We start from the raw sequence: 27,842 nt of genomic DNA, 5'->3' as shown, positions 1-27,842 counted from the left end.
CAGATAGCCATAATTACTGTTACCTTAATACTTCTACAATGTCCCTCATTAGAACTTCTCTGTATCTGCTTAGATCTTACTTGATGGAGACCTTCAAAGCTAGGTAGTTTCCAGTAAAAACAAAATAAAATATGATCTCAAAATATCTACAGACATTTGTATATTCATACATAAGTATTAAAATTATGAAGGAAATCAAAAGTGAAGATGAGATTTGGTTCCAAATTGCATCCAAATGCATTTTAGATGTGCAGCTAAAGTAGTCAGAATTATACTGTTCAGGACTGTTTGGATTTATATTCACATTATCCTGACATGAAATGTACTGTAAGCTTGTGAGCCATGCAACTCAGTTTACAGCTGTAAATGTAATATAAAATTATGCAATTTGTATGGATTAAGAAGGATGCATAAAACCACTTGGGCTTTCTCAGATCATTTCCTGGTACTTAATTTGAAGGAAAGATATCCATTGTCAACAAGACAACTACAGCAGCAGTTATGTGCTCATCTTCACAACATGGCGTCTGCTTCTTTTATGGAATTGCCAAGGAGAAATTTTACAGGAGATAAGTCTTCATTAAAATGTCCAACCTTTATACCGCATTTTTAAGGAAAATAAAAGTCAAACTAACAGATTCCGATTTAGGAGTGCAGTGTATCTGGGTCCAACCAGATTTAAACATTTTGATCCTGGAGTATTCATCTGTAGTAATCATCAGAATAACTGAACTACTAGATGTGATAAGCTTCTCAATAACATTGAATATATTGCAATATAGAAAACAGGAGAATAAAAGCATTAGAACTTTTCTACTAAATTACTTTCTGGTTTTTACATAGGCACTCAAATTATGTCTTCTAACAGAATGCATTTTGTTAGCTTACTCTGGGAAGGGCTCATAATGTAGTTTAGTCTGATTCTTAATATGAAATGAGACTACTACGACTGTCAGAGGCCTTTTGATTCATGCTGCTGATTACACAGAGCTCTTTAATGCCAACAACAGAATTTTTTATTTACAGTATAATACATTTCTTGGCAATATATATCATTATTAAATACAGTTGATATTACAAGAACATGCTGTTATCAGCTTTATATACCCTCAATATTCAATTGCCAATGTAGTTAACATTACCATGGTACAAGTACTGTAACATTTCTTTCATTTTCTTTCAATGTTTGCTTCTCATTTCTTTTAGCTTTATTTGTATTTACGCAATGCACTTTGAACTGAATATTAGGTGTTTTTTTGAAGTATGTCTCCATCTAAAGGCTTCAATATGTACTGTACACTTGAAATGTCAGATCTCTCAGAATCCTTCATTTTTAGTTCAGCAGAATAAAAACGACTGCATTTTTTGCTTGACTAAGTATCAGTGAAATCCTACTTTGCAGGACTGTTAAAAAGAACACCTTCACAAAACATTGTGAACTTGAATTCTTAGGCAAAACCTCATGATAAATCATCTTATAAAGAACACAATATCTATAATGATAGGTTTTAATTGTTATTATTATTTCTTTTCAAATATATTGTTTCCAGATTCTAGGAGGACCAGATATGCTTCTGTTATAAAATAGCATTTATCCAAGTTATTTTAAGCTTCTGGGTGTGCCCCATTACATTCAGATTCGAAGCTAAGTTTTTGGTACAAAAAAATTATATTACATATTTTAGGTGAAAATATATGTAATTCACATATTGTAATTTCAGTTAGCTATTTTTTGCCCTGGTATTTATATATTTCTGTAAATACCATAACATCCAAAGTTCTTAAAGTCTTTGCTCCATGAAGTTGTGCTACAGTGATACACAGACAAACATGAATAAAAATCTCACATTGCTATGGGAATTTTTTCTAGAAACTAAACTGATATTTTGTTATATAGTACTGATTATTTGTAATAGCCACAACAATCTGTCTGTGAATCTTGTTGCCATTTAAACCTTCAGACAAATGCAAATGCAACAAAAAAAAAAAAAAATTTAAGAGTCTCATACAAAAAATGCTTCCTCTGTGCTGTGAACTTCAATTTTATTCCAGATGCTAGCAATATTGAAAGACTGTGGAAATAAAAAGTGGTGAAATTTAAATTAAAGAAGAGTTGGTTTCTGACAGGAAAAAAAAAATCCAATTTTTAAAAGAATGCTGGAGATATTGAGAGCAGGGTTTTGGTTTTGGCCTTTTCTCTTCAGGTGACCAAAACAAGCCAAAGCACTCAAATTCTGTAATGCATTTTTAGGTTTTGCAGCTGTTGCTGGGGTGAGAACAGGCATGTAAAGTTTTACCAAGGAGTTTATTACATACTCTGCTACTGTATGCAAACCTCCGGCACAGGAATTATGATTGCAGCATGGACAACTTCTTTTATCTGTAGCCCAGACAGCAACTTGGAGCACCATATTTTTCTGTTACACTGCAGAACAGCAAAGCCTACCTCCCAATGTAGATATTTACATAGTGTACTGTGGAACTGTTGAATTGAATTGACGCACAACGCATTTAAAATATTTACTGTACCAACATTTAGTTAAATAACCTTTATGTAAGATTTATGTTGATTTGTTCAAGTCTCATTTAATGGCAAATTATGGAGAAGATGTTTCATAAAGATAATTCTCCATTTAAATGGGGCAGGACACCAAACATTATGATGCAATCTTGAGAAAATTTGTCCAGCTTCAGTGATTATGTGCAGTCATAAAAATTAGACTTGATCAACAAAATTTAAATGCATGATTAAGCTGACATTTTCATGTTTCTGTTCTGATATATTAAAAGAAAACACACCCTGTCTCATTGTGGAGCACTACATTATATATTTATTTCTTAACTGTATGGATCACATAGGAAAAAAACCTAAACATCTGTGTGGACACAACAATGATTCTTCATGGACTACCTAATATTCAGGCACATGTTGCCAGTAGTTTTTATTCTTCAAAAGCACCCACCCTTCCCATACACAGAGATTATGACTCATCTGCAAAAGCCGTTCTAACTTATTGATAAGGAATGAAGGCAGTTTATGATTAGTTAGCAGTTAGAAAATACAAGGTAAAATAAGTTCTGCATAATATTGAAAATAATTTTATAAACTGTTCTGTGACTAACTCTGTGCACTCCAGCAGCCCTCATGTTGCACGGGTTTGTGGCTACTGCCATTGCTGTCTTACCAGAAGCAAAAATTTCCTCTCAAGAAAGTACAGTCAGAAAGCAGGCAAGATGTACTTGCTCACCTGACAACATCCTTTTATATCTTGTGCAAATTACATACTCCAGACACTGTCTAGCTATAATACAGGGGCAATGACATTTATTTTTTCCAATAATTCACTGCAAGAATTTAGCCTGCAGGTAGAAATCTCTGCAGATTCCCTGGCAGAATAGAACTTCTGGACTTGAAGCTCAAAACTCCAAACTACCATAGTGGTAAAGGATCTGAAGCACAGGTGTTTGTCCTATATTCATCTGCACATGAAAGCCTTTGAATGTAAGGACCATAACGACTCAATCTTTAAGACCATAAAGTGAAGAAACAGGAAAAAAATCAAGTTCCTGCTTTGTTTACTTACTTGGTAACTCAGTTTTCAACTTCTAGGAAAACAGCTGGTTAACATCAGGCACTTTCCTGCTAGAGTTAATTTATGCATTGAATGTACTGCAAAGTGGCACTCTCAGCCCCAAACAGGAGCAGCAGCAAATCCACCTGGCAGTGATCTGACAGACACTGTTGCCTGGCTCCTAGAACAAACTGATAGGATTCTAATCAGAAAAGACCTCCTACATGCAAGTGAGCTGGGCTTCTTTGACCAACTGAGGCTCATTGTGCTGACCACCTTTTCTTGAGTAAAGAAAGAATTCACTGAGGTGGATATATTCATAACCATCATTCTTAGCATTTTCACTCTTGGTTTTTTTTTTTTATTTGGTAATTTCCAGAACACACATGAAGATTTGAGTTGACAAATTGGAGGACTACAGAAAAGTACCCGGAGAATCTTAAAATAAAAGGCTGTCTTTAATAAAATTATTTTTCTTCTCAAAATTTCATCCTAAACATAGCTAGTTCTAACTTCTAATAGAAACATTATAAATATATAACTATATAACTATATAAATATATATATACATATATATATAAACAGAATATATATATACACACACACACACACACATATATATATATACTCTATTATGCAAATTCATAAAAAATTGGGTTGGGCATGGCATATTAACTCCCAGCTGTTTAGCATAATTTGCTATGCAAGGACATGTGCATCTCATAAATTCAAGAGGAAATTGGCTACTTAATATTTTCTTAAATGTTCTAAGAATTAACTATCACGCAATATGTGAAGTGATCAAACCTCTTCTCTGTATGAGTATATATGGCAGAAGAACATTCACAGGTACCTTCAGGAATGTGCATTATTCTTCTATGAAATGTTAAATTACTTCAAAGAAAATCCCTAACAAACAATAGACCAAAAGGAGAGAGAGATTATTACCTTCAGTTGACAGAATATCAGAGTCACAGAGGTTGGCAGGGCCATCCTATTCTCCCCAGTCAAGCAGACGTCATCAAGCCCAAACCTCCCTAACTCAAACAAGGTCACCTCTGAGCTTGTTGCCCAATACCATGTCCTGAAGGGTCTTGAATATATCCACAGATGAACACTTTACAACCTGTCATGGCAATCTGTCCCTGGTTGTTACCCTAGTCACAATGAAAGTGCTTTCTTGTGGTCAGATGAATTTTCACGTATTTTGGTTTGTGACCATTGATACGGTCCAGTGATGAAGCACCCACTCCCTTCAGCCATTTATACACATCATCAAAAACCCTTCTCCATGCAAAACAATACTAGCTTGCTCAGCCTGTCCTTGTTTTCCAGATGTTTCATCATCTTCCCTTTGCTAGAATGAAAAGTAACTCCCACTCCTCACCTTGCCAGCCTGTGCTGACTAAAAGCCAGAATACAAACACTGCATAACAGACATGACAGCAATTTCACCACGTCTCTGTGATTGTGGATGAATGCAGCTGCATGTGGACCTCTGAACTCCTACAGGTTCCTATATTGTGCACACTAATGTGTGTAATGTGCATGCTAATATACTTCCCTCTGACATGCTGGCCTCACAGAGAGAGCGTGAGGGACTTTTCCAGAGTCATTTCCTTATTTGTGTGCCTATACCTGGCCTGAGGGCCACATCTGTCTTGTTGGGTTGGTTTTGAGGCTTTCCATTCACCCTGCACCCTTTTCTTGCCAACTCAGACCACCAATTTCATGACAGGACAAGAAGCAGTAGCTTCAAACTGACAGAAGGAAGGTTTAAATTAGATATTGGGAAGAAATTCTTCATTGTGAGGCTAGGGAGGAACTGGAACACGTTGCCCAGAGAAGCTCTGGGTGCCCTATCCCTGGCAGAGTCCAAGGCCAGGTTGGACAGGGCTTTGAGCAACCTGGTCTGGTGGAAGGTGTTGCTCCAAATCAAACCATTCTGTGATTCCTCACTTGAGGAATCACTTTTATGGGTCACCATCACCTCCCTCCTCCATTTATTTTTAGTTTAATGTTTTCCTCATCAGGTAGGACAGGTTCTGAGAAAGATGATTTTGCCCTATATGGTGAAGTGCATCTCTTCCTAGTAGTCTTTAATCCTCAAAAAGTATCTCCCCATTGTAAAAACCAAGTCCCTGCAGTTAATAAGAGCTGTGCAACTGGTTGTTGTCCTTTCAGATCTGTACAGTCCTCCACAGGCAGGACGGAGAAGAAAATGACCTGTGCTCCCTGTCAGCAACCTATTTGGTCAACAACTGAGAGACTGTCACAGTTTGTCCCAATTTTGGTACCCAGGCGTATGTACACAGGGTAAAAATAATGATTCATAGCTATGCAAACTGTATTTAATCTCCATATGACACACTCCAACCATATAATCAACAGTTTCATCCCAGGGAAAGGGACAAGAGCAGCTGAATAGCAGGAACATTTTAAATCACTTTGAGAGATTATCTGACCATTCCTTAAGTTAGGCAGCTCCAGCAGGCAGTCAGAATACACATAACATAGCCTGAAGTAGAAATGCACAAGTAACAAAAAAAAAAAAAAAAAAAACCCAAAACCAACACATTTTTTCCCCCGTTAACTCCATGCAGTTATAAATGACTGTGACTTTTGATCCCAGACACCAAACAGGAGCGCTGCTGTTTTCTCCAGGTAAAAGGGTGAGGGGCTTTTTTGGTGTATTTGGAATCATCAAAGTATTAAATATCTTCTTAAAAATACTGAAAATAATCTTTTAAACTCACAATACTTTTTGTTAGCTGGCAGTCTGTCACCATGCCATGCTCTATTATGTGTAGGGGCAGCACGTCTATGCTTCTCCCCACCACACAAATCCAGCACAGGGGACAAGGAGCAGCAGGGAGTGGCAGAAATACAATTGATACCTACCCCACAGATGATGTGAAAAAGATAATGGAAAAAAGTCAGGACAAGCAAAAAAAATCTCAGCCTAATAAGATTCACTCAGTTCTAAACTTGTGTATTTAGGTGATCATGGTTTAATATAATACCAGCTGTGCTAAAAATAAATTATTTTGTGAGGTCAGATATTCAGGAGTACAATTATAAGGAAGTGTAAGCATCTTTGGAGAAAGCAGCAGGGTGTACTTCAGGCAAAAATGTTACTGCAAAATTCAGAAGAAAACCTTAAGAATGCCATCTTAGTAAATTTTTTTTCTCAATAATCTTGATCAAAATGTAAAAAATATAGCAAATCAAATACTTCTTTTGGAAATTTTCATCAGTATTAGACTAAAACCACAATGATACCAATCCTACAAGGAGTCCAACTGAATCCATGGAGATGTAGTAAGGTGCTTCACCTCTGTTGGGCATTCCAATAGACTTACCTCCTACTAGAAGGGCCTACTTGGGCCTACTCCTTGCCCCAACCATATTGCACCTTGAATTCAAGAAAGCACTTGCATATATGACTCATTAGGAGTCAGAATAAATGGCAAAGTACGGTTAGTACTTGCATTCAAACAAGAAGCACATATTCACGTTATAATAGAGGCACCCAGATGCTTGCTTGGCAGGTGAATTTCTCCAAGAGGAAATAAGTTTCCAGCTACTTAAAAAAGAACCTGATGCCCAAGAGCAAGTGATATTTCATCTAGAGAGACAGTCAAACAAGGATGTGTTAAGGCTGGTCTGTCTGCCATATCCAGTCAGAAACTCAGTGATCACTAATCATGGACCAGCAGAAGTGTGGTCCCTAGCACTTGGACTGATGAGACAATTGACAATTATTTTCTTAAAGAGATATTACAATGGAAATCAACTCTTCTGAGCTGCTTTGCATGGTCCCAAATTTAAGCATGTTCCATAGACATTAAACAAGCAAAAACCATATACAATTTTTAATTTTGCTTGTCTAATGTTAATCAGGTAACAAATACATTTATCTTTGTGTCTTATCATTAGCCTTAGGATTTCAAAGTAACTTCTAAAGTTAGATGATATATCTAAGATAAGTAGTCAATGATTTCACAGAGCCACACAAGGAATCTCTGAAGACCTGGGGAGAGAAGCCAGACCACATCAATGCTGAAACATTCTCTAGCGAATAGGAAACACTGTTTCATTAATTTAGATGAAATTTACACTCTGCATAGGAAAACACAGATATTTAAATGACTCCTATTCTAATGATACTCTGCTAATGACCTGAGATAGTTAATTAGAAAGGCTTACAATAAATCTGCAAATGACTTCACTCAAGGCAGTTGCTCAACATGATGATAACCAAACATATAAATCATTATAAAAATAAGGTCATTAATGGCACAGATACCAAATATTTGGGATCAACATAGTTGCTTGATATAGGCTGTATTAGCTTGGTATGAAGCACTCTAAGTAAGAGGAAAGTTTTAGGAGCAACATTTGGTATTCTTAACTGACTCCATCATTAGCTTTATTAGCTTGTTAGAAAAGTTACATGACCAGATAATCTTCCCAGGCAGGTGGTATTTCAGAGAGAAATTAAATGTATTTGTATGCTCACAAATGAAATTTCTCCTTTCACCAGGGATTTCAGGTAAAATCTTTAGGTTGAGAAACTTCAAGCATTTTTCAGCCATCAGGTTGTGTTTTAAGTATTGCATCTTTTAAATCTTGATCTTAGGCTTTTTCCATAAATGTAATCAAATTTGGTATTAGGGAATACTTTTATCATTCCCACCCTTATTTTTAGATGATATTTGGAAGCATAACAGTCTTAGTAATGTAGGCAGGTAACAACAGTATTGGTGAAAGCTGTATGGGTTCCAATAACTGCAGTTACTCTATATTAGGGGATCACTCAGGCTGGAAGGGATTTCCAGCCTCCTGCCCAAAGCGGGGTCAGCCATAAGGTAGGATCAGGTTCCTCAGAACTTTACTCAGTTAGGTCTTGGAAACTTCCTATAGCAACTGCAGTTTCCTAAGCAACCTCTTCTACTGCTTAACAATTCTCATGGCAAAAAAGGTTTTTTGCTCTGAACCTCTTTTGTTTCAAATTAAGTTTGTTGCCTCTTCCACCACAGATCACTTGTACAGTCTAGCTCCATCTTCTTGTTAAACTCCTTATAAGATGTTCCAGTCACGTAAAGTCTTTTATTCACCAGGATCTTTCAAGTTCACTTCCCTCAGGTTCTCTTCAAGGGCTGGTTGATGAGGGCTTAAGCCCTGAATCGTGTTGGTAGCCCTTCACTTAACTTGTAAGTCAAAGAATGACATCCTTGAACTGGCATGCCTCAAACTGGACACTACTCTAGATGCATTCTGGCAAATGCAGAGGAGTGGAAATAACCACCTCCCTCAATCCATTATCTGTTCTGATTCCCTGCCCACTGCCATCTAAGATCCCTAGGCCCAGTTCAGACAACTGCTTTCAGACAACCAATTTCCACTCTGAATCACTGCAACAGGTTATTTCTCCCCAAAAGCAGGATTCTTCCTTCTGAATTTCATGGGGCTCCATTTATCCAACCCACTTAGATCCCTTTGAGTGGCAGATCCAGAGTGTCAAATGGTCCCACATACCTGATGTAACCCAAAACATTGATGGCGGTGCACTATCATCTCCTGTACATTACTGGAAGAGATGTTAAACAGAACATTGTGCTGTGGTAGTCCACACGTTACTGACTTTCCCTAACCACTGTCCTCAGAGACCAATTATCTAATCCATTTTAGCTTTTTCTCCTGCCCATTCAGTTATCCATTCAGATCATAAAGTAGTAGACAACATGCTGCTTTTGGGATACAAAAACTAGTACAAATATCAAATTCATCAGGCTCAGCAGTATGGCAAACAAAATCCTTTAACTTCCTGGATGCTAGAAAATTTGTACAGCATAGAATACAACTTCATCTTTTAATATGAATTTCTGAAAATCTAAACCATTTTAATGTTATTAATAAACGCCAGTTATTAGTAAAAGTTTCCTACATTATATCCCAACTACATGTTCATTAAATGATGGCATTAAATGAGGAGGAGAAAATAAGAAAAGACTAATATTAACTTCAATGAACATTAATGATGAATTGTGAAATACAGTAAAATGTGATGCATTCCAAAACTGTTAACAAACAGAATAATTTTAATCTTTAAATTCAATATGTTAATAAAAATGTGGCATGAGGACTTAGCCATATAAAATAATTTCAAAGAGTTTGCCTTTTCCTCAAGCCTCTCTGCTCCCACACAAACCAGATTCTATAGATAGTGCATATTCCATTGTATTTTTACATGACATTTCAACAAAATCAGATGCACTTATTGGACAACCAGCATAAAATTAAATTGCATGTGGGAAAATTGTCCATCGAACATTGTGTTGGGAGACATTTTGAAAAAGATATAATATTTAAAGTTTAAAAATTTTACCTAGTTAAAAAAAGAAAAGGACATGTATGCCCTTGAAGTAGAGAAGACTTACTGTATCATGTTGCCTGTTATCTTTTCCTGATATGATCAAGAAGTAGTTCCATGCCAGCAGCAGCAACAAAGCCAGCGGTATCATGTAGAGCTCAAAGTTCCAGACCACAAAAAGAAAAAGCTAGAAGACAAAGCAGGAAAGAAGTGATTGAAATCAGCATTAAACTCTTGTGCAGAGTTAAGACCAATAAATGAAAACATTCTAAAGAAATCTACCTCTGGTTGGGTTACATCTCCTAGAGATGTATGCCTAAATAACTGGGGCTGGTCTTCAGCATGGGATCAACTTGATGATCTCACCGCCGGAGAAACCCATCCCCACTGCCAGCTCCATACACCACTGTCCAGACATTGTTCCCTACTGTTGCTGCTACACAATTAATGGTTTACAGGAAAGAACTAAAAATAATTGGACTAAGATAGGGCCAAACTAAAACCATTTTTACCTCTAATTTTCCCTATCAATGAACCCCTCTTTTATTTAAGCCAGTTGTAGCCACAACCAGCATTTGTTTTCTTCAACAAACAACAAAACAGTAAAACACAAAACCAACAACAATAAAAGTGAAAGCAAATCACACTACATACTACAGCTGGATAAACATCCAGAAATCTTGATAAGCCTTTTCATCCTAACAGTAAAGCTTTTGAATATTTTTACTTTTTATACCTTCTGAAAGGATTGTGTGTTGATGGTATTGTGCTACAGAACATCCAAACTTAAAGCAATGCCAATACCTAGGAAAACCAAAACAGAGCTTATTTTTCCAAATTAGCCATCAAGATATATATAAAGATCAGTAAGAATAAAATGCAGATTTTAATAGTCTTCTCCTAGTTTTTTGTTTGGAGTCTTCTGCTAGATTTTTGTTTGTAGTTAGTACAAAATGCTCTTATCAAATACAAGTACCCACATAGAAAGCAAAAAAATAAGTCTACATCTTGGGTAATCTTTCTCAAGATCAGGTAACTTACCTCACCCTCATACTTTCTACCCCTCTTTACTATGTATATGTAAGCCTATGAAACTGCAAGACAAACATGATAATTACAGAAAGAACTGAAAAGGCAGTGTGTGTGAAACAATAACAAGGATACTAGCATTTAGAGAAATTTTTCATTTGTTTAGTTTAAAAGGAAATCTGGTTGTTTAGTTTAAAATAAAATCTGTTAGACATGGTAGTGCATAAGAAGCTGTGTTGGTTTCAGCTAAGGTAGAGTTAATTTCTGCCTAGTAGCTGTTTTGGATCCAGAATGAGAATTGTGCTGATAACACACTGATGTTTTGGTTTTTTGCTAAGTTTTATTTATCCAAAATCAAGGATCTTTATTCAAATTGCCACATGCTCTGCCAGTGGAAGGCATTCAAAGTATAGTGGGAGGGAGCACAGCTGGCACAGATGACTCTAAAAGACTAAAGAGGTATTTCCACACCACAGAGCATCATGTCCAGGATATAAATCGGGGGACTTACTTACAAGGGAGAGTGATGTTATTTCAGGAAGAGGGGTCTGGCAAGGGTCAATAGGTGGTGAGAAACTGCATTGCATTGCTTTGTTTGGTTTTTCTTTTTTTTTTTTTTTCTAATTACCATTATTATTTTTATTTTTATTATGGAATTTTACTTTATTTTCAATTATTAAACTGTTCTTATGTCAACATAGAGACTTTAGTTTAATTCTCCTCCTCAGTCTACCAGGATGTGAGGGAAGAGAGAAAGGGTTTGAGCAAGTGGCTGTGAGGTGTTCAATCTCCAGCTAGGCTTAAAACCACAGTAGAAGCAAACAATATCTCATCAAATTCAAAAACTGTTCTGTGACCTTGCTGTCTATAAGAGAGTGGTAAACTAGATGTAACCAACTTACAATAAATTTTATGCCTCAAAATACAAACAAAATATCCTTGCATGCTTTAACCCCAGAAATACCCTGAGTCAATGGATGCACACTGGAAACCAGCAAAAAGTATGAAGTATCAGAAAAGTAAATATTAGAGATTACCTGTTGAGAAAAGGCAACACATACAGTCTTTCTTAGGGCTCCAGCTGAACATTGCTTAAAAAATAGTTAAGAAATAAAGTACAATTTAAACACTCCCTGGGCCCAGAGGAAAAAAGCCAACAATCAACAAGTCTCAGGAGAGACGGACCTGACTGGTGTCTGAGGAACATGGTCATCATGTTCCTCTGTACTCTGTACTCCAGAATATTGATGAATTCCAATTCAAACACTTCCCACTTGATGTTTCTAAACTTGATGTTTCTAAATGACCTTCAAGGACATTAATTCCTTACAATACAACCATTCAAACATATTAAGAGATTACCTTTTTTACAAATTGTATGGACATGTCATTCAAAAGTGTGGATATTACACCTGCCATCTCCTGAAGATGATTTTGCTGACCTGCCACCTTAATTTCCATCTAGTCTGGCGTAATTTTAATCAGTTCCTCCTTTCAGGCAACTGTCTTAGCCAGGCACTACACAAACATTGTAACACAAATGAAATGTGCACTGCATGAGACCAGCACAGTTATGGCCCTCTGACCTAAATGGCCTCAATAGTCTTTCCAGACAAGAAATACATTCATGAAATGTGTATAAGAGAAAACAAGCAGATTTCCAGTATTAGACAAAAGTAAACAAGAGCACATCTAAAATCTGGTGCAGAACAGCAATAAAACTTCAGGACTCAGTTCTTACGGATAAAAGGCCTAATAGTGGAGGTGAAAGAGAAGAAGGAAGTGATATGTACACATCTTCATGAAAGGTGGAGAAGTAAACCAAATTCCATTAAACAAGAACAGGCCAAAAAGTCCCAAACCCAAATCAAACCAGAAAAGCTAACAAATAAGTATAAAAGAACACTTCTGGGAGCTGCCCATGTCTGTAAAGGATTAGTAGACTGTGTCTGAAAAAAAAGTTGGCTGCAGAACATTTTGGCTCAATTACAAACATACAGTGTCTCTACAGTTCCAAATTCTGCTCTTCAATTATGGGATCTTCCATTTACTATTTAAGCTTAAAATGACAATTTTATTACCTGAGGCTTTATCCCTTGATATATTCTCACAGGATTAGAAAGAGTGAGACAGAACCCATATATTTGCTTGATACAGACTGTGTACCAAGAACTGCAGGTTTTAAGGCTCCTGCATGGTGTTTTAAACTATGAAACACTAGCAACAACTTTTTATTGTACTTTGAAGAAATACTAGCTTCTTCCATTATGAAAGTAGTCCATTAGTTCTAGCAATCACAGCTCCTCTGATCTTCTACAATACTTTTATTAAAAAATTAAAAAGGAAGCATTTATTTTAGCTGCAAAAGATCTCAAATACACTAGCACGAATGTTAACAGTTATAGGAATCCACTACAAATGCAGTGCCTTCTTTCAGACAAGTCTGGAAGAAGTATGCCTTTTAAACCTACTCTAAAGCATACTCCAGCAGTTTTTCTTATCAGTCTTGCAATTTTAGTTCCAATTACCTGAGTGCTAGGAGGAATTGCATTATTAAAGATTTTAGTCTGAAACACATTACTTGTTACTCTATGTTTCTGTACACATAAAAAGATTAACCTGAAAATAGTAAAAGCATGCAACATGTAAAAAATGCAGGAAAAAAACCCATAAAATTCCCACTTGATTTATTTTTACAGATTTTCAGTTCAACCTTGGATTAGTGCTGGTTCTCTTTTTTAAATGCTTGAGGTTTTGGGAGTCTGAGAAATGCAAAATAACTAGTATTTTTCATTCTGTAAGAACATTTCCTTTATCTCAGAAACAAACATGGAATTGTTTGAATTGTCTCTATCTTTGCTGGAATTAGAACTGAGTTAATTGCATTTTAGATTTTTATTATCATTCTTTCTATTTATTTCAGGTAGGAAGAGAAAAAAAGAGATACATTAATGACAAATAAAACAAGAAAGAATGAACTATTAATTAATGTCAGTCCAAATGAGGCTTTTGATGTATTTTGATGTATTGAAAGACATACATTAGCACTTCATAGAGCACTTGGGTCCCATATCTAGAAGAACATACCAGAAGAAAATTTCATTAAATGATGACATTAGATGAGGAGAAGAAAATAAGAAAAGGTTAATGTTAAGCTCAGTGAATATTAATGATAAATTCTGAAAGACATTAAATTGTGATACATTCTTAGACTGTTAACAAACAGAAGGAATTTTAATCTTTATCTTCAACATGTAAAATAAAAAAAAAATCAAAATAAGGACTTACTGGGAAGGACATTGTTGCTCACAGGTTTCCCATGCTGTTATTCTGTACAACAAACCCAAGGTTCTATTTAATCTCACTCTTTTAATCTTTGTGCAGTGTACCCACTTGTTACTAAAGCAGCAGTTCTGACAACTAGATGTGACTCACTTGATCTGCATCAAACCACCCAGTTTGTTTGTGAAACACATTTACAGCAAGCACAACCTTTATATATTGCTATCCAATCGCACCATAATGTACGTTGCAACTCTACAAGATTGTCAGCACCAACAAAATGTTTTAGTAAAATCCTGAAAATTTTTATTTAATTATTTGCTTACAAATAATTATTTTCCTTACAACTTCTAACAGATGTTTCAAAATAATTCTCCAGCAGTACAACAACCTTTACTTTGAGAATATCAACAACTTCAAGAATGCAAAACTTAGAGCATGAATGAAGTGCCACTTTAAACAGCACATGGACTACAGATATAAAATTTGTACTGCTGTTACTAGTTGCTATTGTATCAAGTAACAAAAGTTAGGTCGAAATAAAAATTATACTATTCACAAATATTTTTAAAATATAGAATCTCTTGGATAATCTTTTCCCCCTTCATTTATGAGTTTTTGAGCTGAATTATTACATTTGGGTAGTTAGTACTCCAGATAAAATTAAAGGGCAAAATATAGTTTACTAAGGTAATTCCCATGCACAGAGCCTCCTGCCATTTGCAGGCCATTTAAAGATGGATTTTTTCTGTCAGACTGTTAAAATGCTGACAAGCTATGAGAAATTGACTATGATAAATTCCTATGAGCACTGACACCTGGCATCAATGACCAACTAGGGTACATTAGATCAAAAGCATGTCTGAGAATGGGGCTATTAGGGTCACTGAACCTCCATTCCATCTTAATACTACATTTTCTGAACAATACTCAACTGTTCACTGAATGGCCCATGTTTTGTCTAAGTGACATTACCTAAAAACTGCTCTATATATTATTTTCCAAGTAAAAAAGTGTGTTTGATGTCCCCAGATTGATTTTCAGAGAATCACAGAATTGTTAAGTCTGGAATGGACCACATTGGGTCATCTAGTCCAACCTCCCTGCTCATGCAGGGTCATCCCAGAGCACATGGCACAGAACTTTGTTCAAACAGATCTTGAATATCTCCAGTTAGAGACAAAGAATCACTTCAGAAGAAAAATCTAAGGTGCTGACTTTGTGAGAAATGTAAAATCACAACATGGATCGTGCTAGATAACTAAGCTATTTATGCACAACAGATTGGTGATCTTAAGAGCTCTGTACAGTTTTAAATTGTATTGAGCTGAAAAACATCGCATGCAACCAGGGATCTATATATTCACATCTATCTTCCTTCACTTTGTAGGCATTTTATTACTTTACCTGGGCATCAATATTCTGTCATCTACATCTTGCAATTCAATTTGAAAAATGTAATTTCTTCAGACAATCTAGGAAGAGAATGTTATCAATGCCCCCTTCCTTTCTTACTGCCTGATGAGAAGCTGATGGGCTTTGGACCTGACTCTTCTTCTCCCAAAAGCCTGAAGATTGTAAAATTAAATTGTCCATCAAAAGTTATTAAAATGGGTATAAAGAGAAAATATTTGGTACCATCTTAAGCTTAATTACACTTCACTGTACATCTAGTGGACTTCAGACAACATACATACTTCCCAAACATCTGTATGGAAGTTGTTGGAAATACTGTTTTCTGTACATCATATACTGCATCAGATTAACTTTCTTAAGCTGCTCCCTCCCTTATCTTCTATCCACTTTTGCAGATGAAGGAAGATCATTCAACATTTTAAGAAAACACTATAAAATGTTTAATAGGGTAGAAATGGCCACCATTACTCAAATAATGGAAAATACAAAACTTTCAGACTTATAGAAAAATATGTTTTTTTTAATGAAAAGTAAGTAACTTTCTTTAAAAATTGTGCATATGAACAACATAAACCTCACAAATGCTTAAGTTGTGCCCATATTCATTGGTATGCCAGAAAACTTAAATAAGCCCTCTTCGCTATTCATTCATGAATAACCACCACCAAAATAAAAGGACCATTAGGACCAAAGGATATTAGGACGCATAGCCTTCAATAAAGTCCTTTGGTTGTAGGAAAACTGTCAGAGTGAAAGCAACAGCAATAAAATTTAAATTTAAAATTTAAACTGTATGAATGAAGACTAAAACCACATGGCCTAAAGGTGTTAAAGCAAACAGTGATTTCCAGCAATAAAATGCAAATAGGCTGCATTTTGGTTTGGTAACTACCAAATAACTACCAGTATGTCTGGAACACAGAGAAACACTGGCTTCTCTATGGAGAGACACTTCCATAAGCTGAAGTCTCATTTCACAGACTGCAACTGTCATTATATTGAAGAAACTCTGTCCAAGTAGGTCTAATTATTAAATTATTTCCACTTTTCAAGACCATCAGTCAGCTTCAGTGAGATCTCCAGGCTGATTTATATACTCATAATTTATGACCTATTTTATCATGTTGTTTTGTGAGTACTGGTTGAGTATAACTGTAAAAGAGCAAATAAAAAGCCTAGGATTTGTTCCTCTATCATTGACCAGCTCTTAAGTACATAACATGCAATTTGTTCACATGGTCTAGGAAAATATTTTTCTACCTTTTAATGTACTTATTTGTAAATAAATTTTAATTAATAAATTCATTTCAGTAATTAATTTCAGCTAGCTTGCCTTTCATTGTAATTTGATTTCCCAGTCTATATTGTACTATAAAAAATATTCTCCTCCATTGATCTGAAGACTTTGCCTTCAAAACTTCAGTTCTCGGAGTTTGCAGATGTATGTACAGCATCTATAGCTACGCATGCCTGTTCTTATTCACAGTTCTAATATTAATCCAGGGCTGATATTACCAACTGCTTCTAATCTATTTACAGTCTTTTACTCTTTCCCTATGAATATCCTGTAGCTTTCTACCCTCAACGATTTGTTTGAAACAACTTTGATGCTAGAGATATTTACATGTTAGCATGTAGGCTATGTGTTTTTCTTTAGTATTTTCCAAGTCTTCAAATTTCCCTGTACAGAGTACAATTGTAGGTTGTGGAAATGAGAACTCAGCAGAAAATAACCATTTAGATCACAGAGTGAAGCAGCTCCACGTGTTTGAACAACCCAAATCCTGTACTTATAATCTGTCCCCAGGCTGATGTCACTGAGACAAGCAAGTATTTTTTGTTCTCTAGTAGGATAGCTGCAATTATATTCTGCAGTGCTTTCTTTAAACAAAATGCAAAACAAAATCTCCAAGGTCATTTTTAGCTGGCAATTTTTTACATAGACTAGAGAAGATCGCAAAAACGCTAAAGTATATTCACATACTTCCATGTGAAAGTTAACAAATTGCACTATAAAGAACACAGTGACTTCCACTATCATCATAAACAGTGTAAAATCCAAATATTTCAGTGAAATAAAGAGCAAGCAGAAGTTTGAATGTAATTCATGAATATGTACATCCTGTACATTTTTGTCTCTTTTTATTGTAAAACAGAGCACAAAGGAGTGGGAGGACATCTATTAACAGTCACTTTACAATTTGGTAGAATCAATTATAAATTATTAAACAAATGTAACTTACAACAAATATATAACATATAACAAATTTAATAACTAGCATATTTACTAGTATATCATCACTCAGTCTTTGGTTGAGTTTACTTCTTCATGCCTTTGCTATACTTCTCTGTTCTGCAAAGCTCCACTCAGGTGCATTTGAGCAATTACATCAGACTCACACAGCCTTTCCTGCAAGAGCAATGTCTTGAACTGTTTGGAGTTGTACAAGAAATAGAGTCAGATGCCTGGTTAACACATACACTTTTCACACCTTACAATGTCTGATGCACTTTCAGTCTCCTAAAATGTTTCTCTCAATGTATACATAACTGACCTTTTTAACAAGGGCAAGCACAAAACTGACATATTGGGAAAACCACAGGTGCTTCATGGGAAAAGGAAAAAAAAAAAGGAAAGAAAAGGGAGTATCAGAAGTAGACTCACCAAACAAAACTGAATAATTTGTGTTAAAAACTACAGAAAGCCCCCTTACATTCTGGTTAAAGTTAAGTAACCATTCATATAAGATGCTGGAAAAAGCCAAGAGAGGTGAAGGCTGAAAGGGTTCACATTTTGAATGACGTATTTTAAGCAAAAGCAAGTTCTGTGGGCAGTAGTAATTTGGATAGGTCATCACCTATCCAAAACACAGAAGAACTATACCTTGTAATTAGATAGCCTGCAAATATTCTTTTTGTATTTTTCAATTTGATTTTAAGGCTCACTCTTGTAAGGTACATTGAGAAATAAAATTTTAATCTATAACATGCAATGTAATTTAAAAAAAAATAAATTTAAGAACAAAAAAAACTTTCTTTCTTATGATTTTAGAAACTGTCTTCTGCTGCTTTCATGAGTGATGTTTCTGCAGTGAGAAGTATATTTTCATGCTATTGAAAACACCAGTTGTTTTTCTGTAATAAATTGAATTATATCTGTATTTTTACAAACTACATTAAATCATATTTAGCACAAAGACCTGTGTCCTGGCAACTTTCATATTGTTTTTATAGTTTATCTTTCCAGTTAGCAAATGCTAACTGTAAAAGCTGTATTCCTCTCTCCATATTTGCAGGAAGTAGTATTGTAGACTACAAATATATGATGTTTCATAGACTCTACCTCACCTTTCAGTAGTTTTTTGTTTCAGCAGAATTACATTTCATTTATTTACATGATTGCCACTCCAACATGTTCAGCTGTACTTTAACACAGAAATGTTCCACAGCTCTAAAAAGCATTTAATGAGACAGGATTATCATTAATAACATTTTCTAACCAGGGAAGAAGAGCAGTACATTTTATAGATGCTTACTTCAATGTACATACTTAAAATATGAATAGAGAAATGTATAGTATTTTACTGCTACTTACAGAATAGTGTATAATCATTAATAGCCAGTGCTATATTCTCAACTTCATTTGTTTGGTTTTGTTTTTTTAGTTTTGGTTAGGTTTGGGTTGGGTTTTTTTAAGTTTGTTGAGGTTTTTGTTTTGTTTTGTTTTTGTACAAAATAACATAGCAATGAGATCACAATCAGTGTTAAAAATTGTACAGATTTTGTATGCGTGTTTAAACTTGCTATGTATGGCAAGAAGCAGAGAGTTCTCCTTTAAAGGACCAAATTCTGAAAACAGGTATTTCATAAATTTAAATGAGTAGGGCCCAAGACCTGGAATTATACACATATGGCTTCTGCCTGTACTTTAACACTCTGTTGAAGTCTCAAGATATTTCAATCTAACCAAAACAGCCAAATATTCTATTAGAGAAAGTCTCATTACTAAGTTCTCTACAACTTAAAAGAGATTATTTTCAATTTTATACAAGATTTAATGCATTAATTAATCATAAAAAGTATTTGAAACACAAAAAGAAAGTATTGTCTTAGGGCAAAGGACTACAATTTCTTGCTCATACCTGGAATCACTAACACTTATTTGATTAATACACATGTGAAAAGCCTCTCTATTCACTGTTGTGTTTCTAGCAAGCCCAAATAAAAATGACATTTAAAATTCAAGATGGAGGCTTGATCTTATGATTGTCACAGTAGATGAGGTATGTACAGTATAATTACTAACCTTGTATTTTTTATTAAAGATAGAGCAGACTTGAGGTTTTAGCAGACTGTCATTTCAATGTCACTCCTCCTTCCCCAATTCCCCAGTACCTCCCTTCCACCTGAGCTTTGGCTGACACCAAGCAGAGGAAGGCAGGAGTCATTTCACCTGGGTTTTTAATAAATCTGTAAAGTCCTGTAGAACTGACCTGTCACACTGAAGCAGATTGATGATTTGTGAGCAGACCTGGACTCTTCAGAGCTGCAGCTCATGTCTACCACTCGAGGTAACTCTCTCAAAATGGCACTGCTTGGCCAATGTCTTCACAACAGCATCTGGAGAGGGGGATAAATGTTTTGCTGATGCTCAAGAAAGCTTTTTGCAAGACTCGGGAGTTCAACTACCTGTTCTCTAGGCAAGTGGATTCCAGCAGGTATAGACTCCTCTACCCTTCTGCTCACTCTCACCAAACTTCTGATCAGCTCTGATGGATGTCCTTCCCTTATTCCCTCAAAGATGACACAGTCTAACCTTTGACCAAAACCACCATGTCAGCTAAACCACAGCACTGTCAGGTCCAGTCTCCATGGAATATATCTAGGGATGGTGACTCCATCCCTTCACTAGGCAGCTTATTCCAGTGCCTGACCATCCTTTCAGTAAATAAATTCTTCCTAATGTCCAACTGAACCACCCCTGACACCTCTTGAGGCTATTTGCTCTCATTCCAGTATTTAACAACCCTCTCAGTAAAGAAATCCTTTCTGATGTCCAAAATTAACATTCCCTGACACAGCTTGAGGCCATTTGCTCTCATCCTGTCCCTATCTGACTGTGAGAAGAGACCAACCCCATCCAACTACACGCTCCTTTCAGGCAGTTGTAGAGAATGACAAGGTCTCTCCTGAGCCTCCTATTCTCCTAAGCAACCCAAGCTCCATCAGCTGCTCCTCATATGGACCTACTCTCTACACCCTTCACCAGCTCTGTTGCTCTTCTTGGACACATGTTCCCATACCTCCATGTCCTTCTTGAAGTGGAGGTCCCAGAACTGGACACAGGACTTGAGCTGGGGAATCCCCACTGCACAGGGAGACAGTCACTGCCCTGGTCCTGCTGGCCACACTATTTCTAATAAAGACCAGGACACCACTGGCCTTCTTGGCCACCTGGGCACACTGTGGCTCATGTTCAGCCAGCTGTCAATCAGCATCCCCAGGTCCTCTCCTCCTGGGCCACTCTCCAGCCACTCTTCCCGCAGTAGCAGTGTAGTACTGCATGGGGTTAATGCCATGCAAGTGCAGGAACCAGCACTGGCCCTATTGAACCTCACAGCACCGGCCTGGGCCCCTCGCCCCGCCAGTCCAGATCCCTCTGCAGAGGCTGCCTGTGCTCCAGCAGATCAACACTCCTGCCCAGCTTAGTGCTGGCTGCAAACTTACTGAGGCTACGCTCAATCCCCTCATCCACACCATCAATAAAGACATGAAGCAGGACTGGACCCAGTACTGAGCCCTGGGAATTCCCAGGAGTGACTGACCACCAACTGCAGCACCATTCAGCCCCACACTTGTTACTGTACAAAGCTGGCTTGTATGGATAAATAAGAAACCCAGCCCGGTTCCATAAACTGGGCCCGGGCTTGACAGACAGGGACTTCAGCTAACACATTCCATCCTGGGCTGCAGACGTCTCACTGGTCAGGAGCTGGGCTGTGCGAGGGCAGACCAATGAGCTGTCTAGAGCCAGGAGTTTTGAATTCCCTAGGTAAGAAGGCTCTCAACAATAAAACATGCTGTTTGTCACATGGACCTTTGAGCTGTGTGTGTTGTCCCTGTCTCCAATCAGCAACCCCATGGAAAACGTGGAATTAAACATAATACACACTCTGGGCCCAGCCTTCCATCCAGTTCTTAACCCCATGAAGTGTGCACTTGCCCAAGCCACGGGCTGTCATCTTCTTCAACAGAATGCTGTGGGAGACAGTATCAAAGGCTCTGCTGAAATCCAGGTACTCAACATCCACAGCCTTTTCCTTATCTACTAGCCAGGTCACCCGGGCATTAAAGGAGAACAAGCTGGTGCAGCAGGATTTGCCATTTCTAAACCCATACTGACCCCTTGGTAGTCCTGTATGTGGGATGTGACTGCACTCAATATAATCTGTTCCATAACCCTCTCTGGCACTGAGGTCAGGTTCACAGGCCTGTAGTACCCTGAATCCTCCTTTCAACTCTTCCTGCAGTCATGTTGGCCAACCTCCAGCTGTCTAGGACCTCCCCAATTAACCAGAACTCATGATAAATGATGAAGAGTGGCTTGGCAAGCCCTCATGCCTGATCTCTCAGTACCCTTTGGTGAATTCTATCTATCCCCACAGGCCTGTGAATGTCTAAGTACCACAGCCTGTCACTACTTCCTCCTGCATTGCAGGGAGTCTGTTCTGCTCCCTGTCCCTGTCTGTCAGTCCAGGGGACTGGCTGTCCTGAGGATAACGGGTGTTCACGTTAAACACTGATGCAAAGAACGCATTACGTACCTCAGCCTTTTCCTTATACTTGGTTCCCCTCCATGTTCAATACAGGATGAAGATTTTCCTTGGACTTCCCTTTGTTGTTCATTTATTATAAAAACACTTTTACTATTTTTCACAGCAGTGGCCATGTTGATTTCTAGCAACAGCTTTTGCCTCTGATTTTCTATCTACACATCCTAACTATATCCTTGTACTTTTCCTGGGTTTCCTGCCCCTTCTTCCAAAGGTCATAAACTCTTCTATTCCAAGTTCCATCAAAAGTCAGATCAGTCTTCTTCCTTGATGACTTGTCTTTCAACACATTGAGTATGCTCCTGTGCTTTTAAGATTCCACCCTTCCTGATCCCTTTATTATCAAGGACTGTTTCCTAAGGGACTCTGTGTCCTGAACAGGTAGGGGTTGGGTTAATCCCACTCCTTACTTCATGAAGAATCAAAAACTCTATCATTTTATGGTTGCTGTGTCCAGGATAGGCATTCTGACAACCACATCTCCGACCAGCTTTTCTTGGTTCATAAACAGCAGGTCTAGCAGCTACCACAATTTTACCAGTTGCAACAGAAAGTTCCCTTCCACATACTCAGGAGCCTCCCAGACTGCCTCCTTTCTGCTGTGTTGAGTTTTCAAAAAATATCTGGCAAGTTAAAGTCTTCCACAAGAAAAGGGCTGGCAATTGTGAATTACCAGTCAGCTGCTTAATGAATAATTCACCTGCCTCTTCATCCTGATTAACAGGTCTGTAAGACTCCAACAAGGACATCTGCATTGTTAGCCTTCTGACTATTTCTCACTCAACCTTAACAACATTATCCTTCCTTACTAAACATGTTCAAGCTTCAAAACAGGATTCTATGTTTGCTTGAGAGGAGAACAAAAACACATGGGACTTTCTAGTTAGCAGCTCCTTTATGTGGATCTCCTCCACCTGGGACCATTTGCAGCTCTTGGTGCTTCAGGACAGAGCATCAAGGTGGTTGGGAAAGATAATCTCTAGAATATGGTAGCCATATCTGGCTACACATTGTACTGCTTTTTTGTGGCGAGGTTTGGTAGTGGGGGACTGCAGGTGTGGCTTCTATGAGATGCTGCCAGAAGTTTCCCTTCTGTCTAACCGAGTCAATACCACCTGACTCCAGGAAAGACTCACTGCTGGCCAAGGCTGAGCCCATCAGTGATAGTGGCAGCATCTCTGGGATAATGTACTTAAGAATGCAAAGAAGAAAACAGTACAACTACAGTCAAAGAGAAGAGTGATAAAATGCATATGTAAATATACAAATATAATAAGTATATGTAAATATACTCTGCAAACACCCAGGTGCATGAAAAAGCATAAGGAACAGGTACTCCAGTATATGTATGTATGTGTGTAGGAGCAGAACATCCCCAGCAGCCGGCTGAGAGGCAGGTTGTCTTTAAAGTCCATGGAAGTCCACAGTGGAATAAATATCCACTATGGAGGACCCCACACCAGGGAAGGAACCCATGCTGTAGCAAGTCTGTGCCTGAAGGTCTGTACCTCCTGGAGGAAATCCACACTGTAGCAGTTTGTAAAGAACTTCAGTCCAACACTCTGTAGTGTGTTGACTGTGGCTGGATGCCAGGCACACTGAAGCTGCTTGATTACTCTCTCTGCAACTGGACAGAAGAGGGAAAAATAACAAAAGGGTTCATGGGTTGAAACAAGGTCTGGGAGAGATTGCTCACCAAATATAATCTCTGGCAAAACAGACTCAGCACAGGGATATTAATATAATTTATTACTAACAAAATCAGAGTAGGATAATGAGAAGTAGAATAAATCTTAAAAGCACCTTTCCCCACCCCTCCGTCCTTCCCAAGCTCCATCTACTCCCCTTTAGCAGTGCAGGAAGATGAGGAATGGAGATTGCAGCCAGTCCATCACAGGTTCTGTTGCTGCTCAGGAGAAGAGTCCATCCACTGCTCCAGCATGGGATTCCACAGGAGGCAGTTCTCCACAAACTCCTCCAGTGTGTGTCCTTCCCACAGGAACCTTCACAAACTGCTTTAATGTGGGCCACTTTTCCACAGGGTGCAATCTGTCAAGCATAGCCTGCTGCAACATGGGTCCCCCACAGGGTCAGAAGTCCTATCAAGAAACCAGCTCCAGCATGAGTTCCTCTCTCTGTGGATCTGTAGCTTCCAACAGCTATTCACAGAAGCCACCTCTGCAGCCTTCCCACTACCAAATTTGGCCATATCGAATATATTCACATTGGAGAAATTTGTGGAGGGCTGTCTGCTGCAGAAGGTGAAGAGAAATTGAGAACAGTATGAGGAATCTTCTGCCTAAGAAGGAAGGAGTGGCAGAAATCACATATTATGATATGACTGCAGTCCCCATTCCCATCCAGTGAAGCACTGGAGGAGCAATCGGGGAATGGAGTTGAGCCCATAGATAAGGGAAGGATAAGATGTTTTAAGGTTTGCTTTTACTTCTCATTAACCTACTCTAATTTGATTGTCAATAAATTCAACTAATTTTAGGCCCTCAATTTAGTTGAATCCCTTTTGCCTGTAACAGTAGTAATTGCTCAGTTATGCTGACCCTTGAGCCTTTTGTTATATTTTCTCTCCCCTGAACAACTGTGGTGGGCATCTTGGGCCAATATAAAATCTCTGAATCATTTAGGTCACCTTGAAGATTATCACATCCAACTCTTAACCCAGCACAGCCAAGTCCACCACTAAACCACGTACTATGGGTAGATAGGTGCCATATCTGCATGTCTTTTAAATACTTCCAGGGATGGTGACTCCATCACTGCCATGGGCAACCTGTTACAGTGTCTGAGAATCCTTTTCTTGAAGAGATTTTTCTAACATAGAATGTAAATCTTTTGGTGCAAGCTCTAGGTATTTCCATATGTGCACAAGAAGAAAACAGCAGGCAAAACATCAGCATTTGATTTACCTCTTTTTTGGAAGTCCTAATAAATTTTAACATAGAGGAATACAGTGTTGCAAATATTTTAGGATAAGGACATAATTTTTGTATGTTAGTAACAAATTAACCACGTGACTACACTAAATGCAACTCAATGAAGTTTTAACCTCAGAATCCTATGACTCACAGAAGACATAAGCAACTGACAAAATTATAGACAACACTTCTGAAATAACCAACTATAGGTATTAGGCAGAAAAAAGGAATTTGGGTGTATAACCAGAACAGGAATTTAGTTCCTGGTCCTGAGACTTTTAGGAAAAAGTCTCTCTAGAGATTTGAGATAATTACAAAAGCTATTACCCTCATTAAAGGGCTGTATGGCTCAATAGAAAGGAAAAAACTATCAGGATTCTCCTGTCTCTCTTCACATCTTAAAAGAACAAAACTTCTTCTTAGGTCTTTGAAAACACTTAGGGTAATTTTACCAGTAAAGACATATTGGTGTCTTAGTCCACAGTTCCTTTTTTTCTAAATACTCGTGATGTGGAAATCACCATAACTGAAATAAACACGTCATAGCACCAAGAATAGAACATACTAACCTGAAAGACAAATGAAAGAGCTCCAAATAAAGAGAGAAATATACATTATGTGCACCATTTATATACACACAGATACAACTGTTTGATAACATAGCACAGAAGTCTGTGCTCCACACATTTTTTAATTCCATTTATAAACCTTTACATAGGTCCTTTGGGCCACATAATTATTCAGCAATGGAATGAGGTTTCATTCCTCAGTGACTCGATTATTTACATCTTTGCACAGAAATGAGACAAAGTATCAAATCTGTCTACTACTTTGTATTTGTTTTGCCTAGGTAAAAATAACACATTTACTCATTGAAAGTAAAATAACTCTCCATTTTACAGACAGGTCTCCTTTTGCTTTTTTAGGGTATCCTTTGTTTCCTACACAATTTTGGAATGCATAAAATCACATTAAGAAGTCATGGCAGTTTTCTCTTTATGCTGTATCTACAGTTAACTAACTCGTGGTTAAATTTGGAAACTCATATGAAAACTTAATGAGACAGTGTGTCATGAGCCTCCCCTCACCATCAAATCACACAAGACATGGCTACACCTCAGTGCATTTGAATTGCATTTTCTTCCACACTACCACACATCTTTATCATCAAACCTCTAAATACATGCTAATATACAGTCTAATGTAGATTTATATGTGGGAAACCCTCATTGTGGAAAGTGACTACAAATTACAGTATGAAGACTAAGTGCTGTAGCAAGCTATCATAGAGCACCATAAAAGGCAATGTCCCATTCCAGAGTAAGGACCTAGGGGGATTCCTAAGGTTTCTAGGGTGAAATTAGACATAAGCAAGGTTGATATTAGACCCATGAGCAGTGTATTGATCTGGAGAAAGAAATTTGCCTCATTAGTGGAGAGAAAAGACAGAAGCAAATGAAGGAACCAGCTCCACAAGTGGCAAGATGCTCAGTGAGTGACGCACTGTTTGGGCAGGACAGAGGGCGACGAGGCGGTGGCAGCAGGAAAGGCAGCACAGTGGGTAGAGGCACCCAACAGCAGGACAGCAGGTCAGTGGGCAGGGATGATTACATGGGCTGCATGAGATGATCAGATGGATGAGCAGGGGCAAGAGGCAAGGGCCAAGGGCAGCACTGTGACAGCAAAGGCTGGGCAAGAAGGGCCAGCAAGGAGCGAGCAAGAGAAGGCATGGCTCAGGCCCGGAATGACGCACTCCACAATTTCTTATATGCTGCACATCCCCTCCCACGGTCCAACTGTCCAAGGAAATCCTTGGGTCATCTGGATAAGCTCCCCTTAGCAACAGGAAGGAATTCTCTCCACCCTCAGGGAGAGTGACCCAGAAAAATCCTCCCAGTGAAAAAGATTTTAAAGGCATTCTGCACCCCAGGAGGTTCCCTGGGGAAGTCCTCCTAGAGACAGAGCTCCTTTCCACCCCTCTATGGGGTAGCCTGCTGAGAGACAGAGCTCCTGCTCACCCTCCTCCTGCTGTACCAGTCATAATTCTTGCCCTGCACATGTGCATGTGCTGTCACTGCCAAGTCATGTGCACATTTTCCAGTACTTTTCCATTTAAACAACAGATTTTTGAACAACAGTTTGGAACAAAGTCCAATGTTGAGACATTTTCACTATAACATTAATGAGCCCTTCATAAGTAAGTAACAGAAGAAATACAATCTGAAACAAAGGAAGGCATCACATGAAACAAGAAAGAGAAGACCAGTAAATATAAAAAATATGCTGAAGCAACATCTGTTTTGGAAAGCTGTGTGTACTCCTTATGTTCTAAAACTGATCAACACATGAAGTTAAAAAAATAATGGAAGTGTTAAAACCTCACCAGATAATTATATAACTT

At 37.8% G+C, this 27,842-nt stretch overlaps 1 protein-coding gene across 2 annotated transcripts in view; it reads right to left on the bottom strand.

The window, feature by feature from the left end:
* The window catches only part of MCTP1 (multiple C2 and transmembrane domain containing 1), a 209,874-nt gene that overhangs the window by 42,012 nt on the left and 140,020 nt on the right, over positions 1-27,842 (bottom strand). For both annotated transcript variants that reach the window (XM_031507452.3, XM_085568072.1), the window contains one exon: positions 10,016-10,135. In XM_031507452.3, coding sequence (XP_031363312.2) covers positions 10,016-10,135 — 120 coding nt within the window. The remainder of the gene's footprint in view (positions 1-10,015; positions 10,136-27,842) is intronic.

This window comes from Lonchura striata, chromosome Z, assembly GCF_050655825.1.
Source record: "Lonchura striata isolate lonStrDom1 chromosome Z, ASM5065582v1, whole genome shotgun sequence".
Lineage (NCBI taxonomy): Eukaryota > Metazoa > Chordata > Aves > Passeriformes > Estrildidae > Lonchura > Lonchura striata.
Note: the sequence above shows the minus strand (reverse complement) of the source record. Positions and strands in the feature narration are given on the sequence as shown.